Source organism: Rhea americana, unplaced genomic scaffold (assembly GCF_003343005.1).
Source record: "Rhea americana isolate MKP2758 unplaced genomic scaffold, rheAme1 scaffold_407, whole genome shotgun sequence".
Taxonomy (NCBI): Eukaryota; Metazoa; Chordata; class Aves; order Rheiformes; family Rheidae; genus Rhea; species Rhea americana.
The window spans coordinates 155,009-164,365 of NW_028186543.1; the positions used below are offsets into that span (position 1 = coordinate 155,009).

The 9,357-nt window shown below is 40.9% G+C and overlaps 1 protein-coding gene across 1 annotated transcript in view; it reads left to right on the forward strand.

Moving 5' to 3' along the window:
- The window catches only part of RAB30 (RAB30, member RAS oncogene family), a 45,172-nt gene extending 35,821 nt beyond the window's left edge, over positions 1–9,351 (forward strand). The window contains exons 4-5 of the mRNA XM_085314546.1: positions 3,362–3,545; positions 5,782–9,351. Coding sequence (XP_085170672.1) covers positions 3,362–3,545; positions 5,782–6,032 — 435 coding nt within the window. The 3' untranslated portion in view covers positions 6,033–9,351. The remainder of the gene's footprint in view (positions 1–3,361; positions 3,546–5,781) is intronic.
- The last annotated feature ends 6 nt before the right edge of the window (positions 9,352–9,357 follow it).

Here is a 9,357-nt window from a genome sequence, read left to right on the forward strand (position 1 = left end):
TTTTTTTTTTTCAATCCTCCATTCGTTTTTCAGTGCAGAGTTTTTGAGGAAAAAATTGGGTATCGTGTTCATAAGTTCAGGACATATTGGAAAACCTATGATAATGCCTGCAGGCTCTCACTCTGCTGCGTGAGGAACTGTAGAAGCCTGTGGCAAGAGATAGTCCTTGACCAAAAGACTGTACAGTTTAACCAAGTAAAGGATAGGAGATATCAATACCTACATAAGGATATGGACCGACTTAATGTGCTGCCCATTGCTTTGCAAGTGGGATAGAGCAGCAGCTCTGTCAGCTACCCTGACAAACAAAGATGGAGCCCCAGTAACTCARCTTGTATTTGAGGTCCAGTTTCTTAGCCGGTTGAAATTAAGTGGAGTTACCTTCAGCAAGGAGTTGTCTGTGTTTTATTTGTACCTGTGACATAATCTGTTTGGCCTGAGGGTGCAAGCTCTTTAATGGAGAGAAGGTTGTGAACATAGTTATGCCAACATGGGTAACTCAGAGACAGGGACTGTGCAAGGAGGCTGTACAAGCTGAGTGTGGACTTGTTTGCATTATAAATCCCTGTTACCTTCAAAACATCTAACAAATACACAGGTAACCATCAGATCAACAGAGCAGTTGGTAAGTGCTAGCTGTTGAATCTTCATATAAGAGTTGATAAGTCAAATAAGAGTTGTTGTTAAGTTAAAGGACTCCCTCTTCCATCAGTGGAGAAAGCTGAAGTCACCAGTGTATGAAGAAATACTATAAATTCACCCCTTTGAACAATCTTTCCAAAGTCTGAAAGACAAAATGGTTCCTTTCCACCTCTCACATGAGTGCAAACAGGCAGTGATCTAAAACTTCTTGAATAAACAGTGCTGGTAGGAATAAACGCTGAATGAGCTAGTGGGAAAAGCAGTATGACTCAGAGCACAGAGCAATAAAACCAACATACTCCTCAATCTGAGCGCTTTGTGGCCGTTAGCGCGTTTAACAGCGCCCRAGTTGTGACTCCGCTTCCGTTCCGGGCAGTGTCTCCTGCACGTCTGTCAGGATCCAGGATCAGAGCGCAGCACTATTTACTGAAAAGGTTTTAAATTTTAAAAAGAAAAGATAGATTTCTGGGAAGATCACTTCCTAGCTTTCAGAATTGCATTCTAAAGTCGGTGGAGAAGGATTTGCTAGCACGAGGGCTGTGCAAGCCGYTTCGGATGTCAGAAGAGCTGCTAATGCTCAGTGACGGACCAACTGTAAGACGAAAGAGAGCGCCTGCTTCCCTTCGTGTTCTTTACATACAGTGTCGTGAAGTGTGTGAGACAGCACTGTGCAGTTTAGAAGGGTTTTTGGTCTGTGTGAGCTTTTCTAACAGGCCCCAAAATATGCTTAGCATATGYACTTTGTAAGAGGCTGCACAAATTCGAGCCAAGTAGATGGCAATTGTAATGCGGGTCAGAGATGAACGTCTCCAGYGCTGCAAACACAGCGCTGCGCTGTGTGCATCTGTGATCGTACTGTGCATGCAGAAGTGTTCATGTGCATAAATCTAAACATGTATGCAAGTGCTGGGAGATGGGGAAGCATGAGCTTCCCAAAATTCCCAAAATTAACATCCAAATAACTTGRATTTTTGCAGGCTGAGTCATCCACCAGCCTTTGGTAGCTCTGACAAAATGAGACGAGTGAAATGGCTGCTGTCAAGTCTTTCACTTGGCAGAAATAAATTCAGTGGGGTARAGTGCGAGACACTCATTTTGTCTCAAAGCCGATTTTATCTGTGGTTGTAAGTTCTAGGGCTTTTCTTCTAATGTCTGTACCTGCCTAGCAGGTAGATTCACAGCAAAAGTCAGGACCTTCTCCCCCAAAGCAGCCCAGTACAGTCCATTTTGATTTCAAAATCTGTTGTATTAAAGCAGTGGCAGAACACAGCCACATAAAAAGTCCCTATTGTCTCAGAGTTCTTCTGAATAAATGCAAAGAATTTATAAACTCGTTAACAAGTAGACTAATCAATAAGCTTTTTTTCTGAGAAACTGATGAACAACACAAAATTGTGTTTTTTTCCCCAATTTGTCAGAGTTTGAAGGCTGATCTGTTTTAAAGAGGGCTTGGTTGCTGTCTGTATTTTACATGCAAGTAGTTTCACTTATGGCTTTGCATACCTTAAATGCAGGTGCCATGTCAGCCATCTAAACGCAGGTTGCCAAAGGAATAGACTGCAAGTTGCCTARGAGTCGTGAATGAGCCACAAATTATTTTTTTTTTGCAAAAATGTACTTTTTCAAAATGATACTCTATGTCTGAAAGCTGTTTATTGGGGGCTCTCAATTCAAAATAACGTATTTATGATGATTAACTGATGTGGTTCAGCTTTGGAACTCAGCGAGAATAAAGTTTGCTCTGTTATGGGCTGCGCGACATATGGAAAAAATCCTAAATATTTTAACTTCTGCTGCCCAAAGTACACAAAATTCTGTCTGGAAATCAACCTTTCATATACTTTACTCCAGGGAGGGGCACTTTAAAAATAGCAGATGAAGCAGAGAAATACTCTCTGAAGCTGGAATATTTTAATTTTGGGTATTTGCTTCTTTGCATTTTTGAAATACTGAAAAAATTGATCAGATGGTCAAATTATAAAAATCAGAAAAGTTTGATTCATACTGGGAAATGTCTTATATGTTGTCTTCCTGGCCCTAGAGAGCTTTACAAGCATCGGTTAAGCCTCATGACCTCTTCTGTATAGAGAAGGTGTTGTTAACCACTTCCACATATTGGGAAGAAAGGTAGCAAACAACTGGGTGATATATCCCAAGTTACGTAGGGGAGATGTAGTAGAAACCTTGAATCGGCGTTGTGCTGCAAGTCTGAGCTCTCCGTTTGCTCCTACGGTTTCTACCCCTTTGATACATCATCTCGACAGAACWAAATAACTTTGTGAGCTAGAGGAGAGGCTTTCCTAGCGCTTCTGCGATGGACGCTGTTGTTGGTGCAGGGCGCCCGTTGGACATCGGGGGAAGGAGCCTGAGAAGTGATTTTCTCCCTCCAGTGTCTGCATTATAACTCCACGCTGGCAAAGCCGACTCCGTCCGCTGCTGAGCGAAATGCCAAAAGTTACATGAAAGCTTGCGGACCCTTGGCTTCCCAGGGATGCCAGCTGGATTACCATCCGAGCTTGTGCCTTGCATTTCAATCTGTAAATGCAGAAATGGAAACAAAAATTGTTGGGGGAAGGGGAGCCAAAGGGGAGAAGAGCTAAGTGCTTTCCCAGCATTGCTTTTACCCTGAAGGCATTTAGGTCAAAAGAGTGCTGCTATCGAATGAAGAATGTTAAATTTATTTTTTTTCTTTCCCTCCTTCCCCTTATTATGCTAAAAGCTGCAGATCTGGGACACGGCAGGACAAGAGCGATTCCGGTCCATAACGCAGAGTTACTATCGCAGCGCCAACGCGTTAATACTGACGTATGACATAACCTGTGAGGAGTCCTTCCGATGTCTTCCCGAGTGGCTGAGAGAAATAGAGCAATAYGCCAGCAACAAGGTCATAACTGTGCTAGTCGGTAAGTGCCGGCCATCCTTCAAAGGGTGGGTCTGAGGAGAGGTCGTGAGCTGTGTGTGTYGGGACCCTGCTGAGAGCCAAAGGCGGACGGAGGTGTTAGCGGGGGGGGGAAATGCAACACCTGCATTAACTGACAGTGCAAGAATCCCAAACAGATACAGCAGTGCAGCATTTCCAGGTGGATACAATAGTTCTTGCCAGTTGGAGCTGTAACAGCCCATGGGTGTAAGGTGCAGCTGGTCCCTTTGAATGAGATGACCCACTGCTTGGATGCTGTGGATAACCCCAGTGCCCTGATGAGGATGTGCAGGACAGTAACAGCTATTTCTCAAAGGCTGGACTTCTCCCAGGCTTAAGGTTTCTGCCTGTAGAGGTGGATACTTCCTGCAGATTGAACTAAAATGGTGACTGTGCAGCTACCAATAAAGCTAACCACAGAGCCCTTTCCCTTGCAACTCCCAGCTGAGATCTCTGCAAAGGTACGGGGACCTGCTGAAGCTGGCAACGCCTGCAGGTTGTTATGCCCTGCTAGCTGTGGGACAGCRGGTGTCTTGGCCAGAGTGGGTCAAGACCTGGGAGGCAGAACTCCAAGGGTGTGTGTATCCTAAAATTATAGGTGGGGCAGAGCTGGAAATCTACATTTTCCCCATGGATTTTAGTGAAACTAAAGATAATATAGCTTCCACTGTCTATCTGTAGCAGCTTCAGTTCAAGCTAAAACAGACCTCATGCCATCTGTTTGCTACAAGCAAGGTGAAAGGTATTGTGCCTGCCTGTGCTTTGCTTGGCTCTCCTTTCAGAATCTGGCAGTCAGAACCTGACTTTTAAAGGCCCCAGAGTATGTGAAGAACAATAAAAAATTAACTTGGGAAAAGCCAAAAAATTGGAGTGGGGGGTATTTAATTTTTTTACTGCAGTGTCCTTTTCTCATTAATAGTTTGCCATTAAAAATAATAAAGTTCTTCAGGATGATCTAGTATCTTTATTATCAATTTCATTTGAAAAATATGGTATTTTTAAAAATCCTTTGAGCTTTACATGCCCCAATGCTGTTGCACATAAATGTTAGGATTTAAGGCACTTCCATACCAGAAACTCATTACACTGCCTAAGAAGAATACGAGACTTGTACAAATAATGCAGAAATAATTAGTAAATGACTGACAGATGTATACATAGATTTTTGTGGAACATTAAGTTTCTTATCAACAGTTACGGCATAAAATATAAATGCTAGTAGCCTCTGTGCACACTTTTGCAGATGGCACCAGCAATAGCCCACTTACATTAACAAGTGATTGCTAGTGATTGACAAGTGATGACCTACCCAGCTTGTGATGATCTGTTTATAAATGTAACTTTGGTGTATATACTGTGTTCAAGTAGTTATCGTAAAAAAAGGACATCTCAGATGAATGGATGGCAGTKAGATGTGGCTCTCCAATGAAAGCATGAAAGAGCTTTTCCTCCTACTGATCCTCACAGTAGCCTTGGAGGAGGTAGACACTAGGTCGAGGAGGTTGCCTCTTGAACCTGCTGAATCCCTGGACGCACAGTCCCCTGCAGTCACAGGTCTTGGTCTCTTTTTGTGAGATTAATTTATGGTAAAGACATAACGTTTAAAGTGAAGTGGCAGTATTAGGATATAATTGTAGCAGACATTTGCTTGGGACATTAATCAACTGTCTACTAAAGTGAGCTCCCAAAGGAAAGGGCTGATTTCTTTACCCACCTTGTTCTATGAGCACCCTTGAGCCCATCCATGTTCCAGGCTCCACAGCCATATCACTCACAGGAATATTTCATTAAAACAGGAAAGCAGCCTTCTGTGCTGGGCTTGTTCTGAAGCTTATAATTACATGAAAAATATCACATTTAGCATCCCACATGTTATACCTGACATTTTAAGTGCTCCCTAGAGCAAGAACAGGAGAATTTTCAATAGTTATTAAAATGAAAATCCTTTAATGTCAGTTGATTAGCTTTAATTTAGCACTAATGCATCTGTTTGCTAACTGACTTGTATGTTCACAGGGCATATTCTGTTAAATGACCTGACATTAAATGAACTTGGTTGCACATATCAGGGAATCTGCTCTTTGGAGGGGAGGGCTGGCACTAAGAATTTCCCATCAAAAGCCCTATCTGTGCACCAAAAACTACTTCGTTGCTGATCCATTTCTGTTCCTTTTGTCTCGGAAGTCTAATTCCCTTTTTAAAATCTTTTATCAATGCAGGTAATAAGATTGATTTAGCTGATAAGAGGGAAGTGTCCCAACAAAGAGCTGCAGAATTTTCTGAAGCGCAAGACATGTACTATCTGGAAACCTCTGCAAAAGAATCAGATAATGTGGAAAAACTCTTCCTGGACTTAGCTTGTCGGTTGATCAGTGAGGCACGACAGAACACCCTTGTGAACAATGTGGCATCTCCGTTACCAGGAGAGGGGAAAAGCATCAGCTATTTGACTTGCTGTAATTTTAATTAAAGAGCAGGCACGTGATTCCCTGTCCTCCGTGGGCCAAGAGGATTGTTTTTCTGGGATTCATCTCCTTTGAAGGAATTCCTGCCAATCTGTGACCCATCTGACTTACCGTGAGTCGGGTCGCAGATCTGACAGCTCCAGCTGCATGGCAACATAGCAGAATATAACATGGTTTAATCTTAATTTTTTTGCAGTCGCTGGAGTTGGATAGGAAAAGAAGAATTGTACAAGGTGCTTCATGAAATGGAGAACATGAGCTGCTGTATTTCCTTCTTTAGGAGACTAGAACAGCCTCACTTGAAGATACTGAAAGGTTCAAATGCTCTCTTACAGGACAATGTGTTTGGTCCTTTTTAAAAAAAGAAAGAGAGGAAATGAATGCTGACCCTGGACTGTACTGGCAATCTTGTGGGCTGCCAGCCAATGAGTTTTTAGGACATGTTTGTAGAGTCTGTCCACACATCTTCATGGAGGACTCTGGTGTTTGAAACAGTATTATATCTCTTATCTACAGGCACTTTCATGAACATGAAATCTAAAAAGAAAAGAAAGAATAGTTATATATAGCAACACTTCCAAACAATGGTTTGAGAAGAGATATGGATACAACTCCCTTGCTCCCCTTGGTGCTACCAGTTCAGCAAGTATTCCATAGACCAAATGTAGTCTTACTACATTACTGTCCTCTGAATGTGTAAGTTAGAATAATTAGGAAAAAGAACACTAATAAGCACTGTTCATTTAAAAAAGAAAAAAAAATCTCATTACCTCTTTTTCTAGCCTGAACATGGTGGGTAGGGACTGTGCTTTTTTGACATCCGACATAGGATGAAAAGACTTTCCAGAAATAATAATAAAAAAAATAACAAATCCTCCTCCTCCCTAATTAGTAATGTCCTTATGTGAAAAATTAGCTTTGGGAAATTTTATTACTGGAGTTGGAAAAAATGCGCCAGACCTGACCAGAATATTGCGTGTGCATTGATTGTATATAAGGGTTCAAAGAGAGCACAGTTTTAAATGGCAGTCTGCAATATGTTTGAGTAAATATAAAGCTTGTAGATACCATTCGTGTTGAGAAGCAGGCATACAATTTTGTAGAATTTTTTTTTTACGCTAAGTGGAAATAGCAACAGGTTGCAAGTGGTATCATTCTGTGTCTAACTCATCCAGCAATCACCATATGGAACTGTACTCTGAGAAGCTCTTAAAGGTATTTTCCTGGCATCTGTTCTCTTTAGAGTAGCTTTCAGATTCAGGGTTGTAGAGTCACTTAATTTACTTGATGCTTCGTAGTCTTACATCTCAGACTCTGGTGTATGTATAACTGTTAAGGCAATTTCTTTCTACAAACCTCCTGGAGTGGAAGCATTATGGAATTTGTTATTACACCTCTAGTGCCATACTCTAATAATGCATTGCAAATTTACATGTTGACGTTAAAGCAAAATTAGAGGAGAGGTTAATACGCACAAGAACAATGTTTTTAAAAAAWGTTTGACATCAGTTTAGCTAGTCTGGATGAAACTTTCCTGATRATAACATGGGTGTGATATGCTATAAGTTAGAACTAATCAGCTTAATATCATTTGGCACTTACTGGTGATTATAACTGAGCTTTTGTATTGACATAAAAAGCTGCCAACAAGTACTTCTTGAAGATTAAAAAAAAAACTATCATTTTTAAATGCTTTTTTCATTTTCCTAAAGAAGAAAAAAAACACACAACCAACCTTCTTTGGGCTATATCATATTGTGCCTTTGATCTCCAATGGAAACTAACTGTATGTTTGTGTGTTTGAGAGAGAGAGGAGAGTACTGTATAATGTAGCCATTTTAATGAATATTTTTCTTGCCACTGTTTAGGTCACTTCCTTCTTTCATAAGTAGTGGTCAAAATGCAATGTAGAAGTTGTGGTACAAAACTTGTTTGTCACTTAGGTAACATTTTACAAAGTGCTGCTCTAAGTGTTAAATACTGGGGAAATGTCATCTGGCACACTGGCTTCTACTGGTTCTTTTTAGTCTCTGCTCATGCGGTAACCCAGAGGATTTAGAAATGCATGGGACTACCAACTCCGAAAGACCATTCAGCTCTGAAAGAGCTGATTCCCTATAGCTCTTAGTATTTGTTTAAAGCAAGACCCATGAGGTTATATGTAAGATAATACTGGAGTTAGAAATCAATATTACATATATTTAATCTGTAAAAGTTCTTACTCTGCAGATGGTGGACCTTGTCAGAAAGCATAAAACTTACTAACAAAGAAGGCAGGGCTATTTGATCAAGGTAATCAAGGAGGAARGAGACTGCTCACTGCAGCACGTATGGGTGGCCTTATTTTCCAATAGCATCAAAGCTTCAGGTATAACTGTCCAACACCCTCTTCATCTACCCAATCTTCCAAAACATTCCTCTGTGAAATTTGGAAGCTATTGGCTGCTTTCAAACTGACTTGACAGAGAGGCCCATCACCTCAGCCTGCAGAARTTTCAGAAGTTTCTGTGTGTTTTTGAAAGCTGGTAGTTAAGTATGAGAGACAGAGCCAAATTTGTGCCCCACAGAAGGAAAGATAGAGACAACTGAGCCTTTAACTGTTTTTCTGGCCAGGCAACACATGCAGAAAAAGCTCTGCGAGATATATACACCTCTGTGATAGAGCTATCCTAACTGGATGACCTTCCTGCGGCTTAAGATCAATGCTAATAAATTTGACATAAATGTGTTGCTAGTGAAAATCAGAATATTAGAGAAATATTTTTGAGCATCACATCACTGAGGGAATGATGTTAAAACACCAGTGAGATGGGAATAAATGGAAAATGAATAATGATTGTAGGCATAAACCTGATTTTTGAGTTGGACAGGTACTGTTCATTCCTGCTGAGTACCATTACAAATGCATTTTAAAATGCTCCTTGCATCGTCTTTGGAGATTGAACACTAATGCATCATCATGACTGAACAAGCGGAATTGATCAAATAGCGGAAATTGCTCACTTTATTTACTTGAATATTCACCTGGAGGTTTCTAAAAGGCTAAGTCTCTTTTCAGTGCTCTCCTACCCCTTAGCTGATGATTTTGTATACTAGCTGCCTCCCAGTTGGCAARTGTCTGTTCTGTTGCTAACAAATCTTTCAAGAATTCAATCTCCGGACAGTGATGTGCTGTTCCAGTGAAGTGCTGCAACTGAATTGACATGGCAATAAGGTAAATTTCTTCTCCAYGGACAAATCTGAAATCCTTCTTTTCAAAATTTATTCTGGGCCTGAGTGCTTTAAGTCTTTTAGGAATGCAGATTATTACAGGGTTGAAAGGAAACTGGT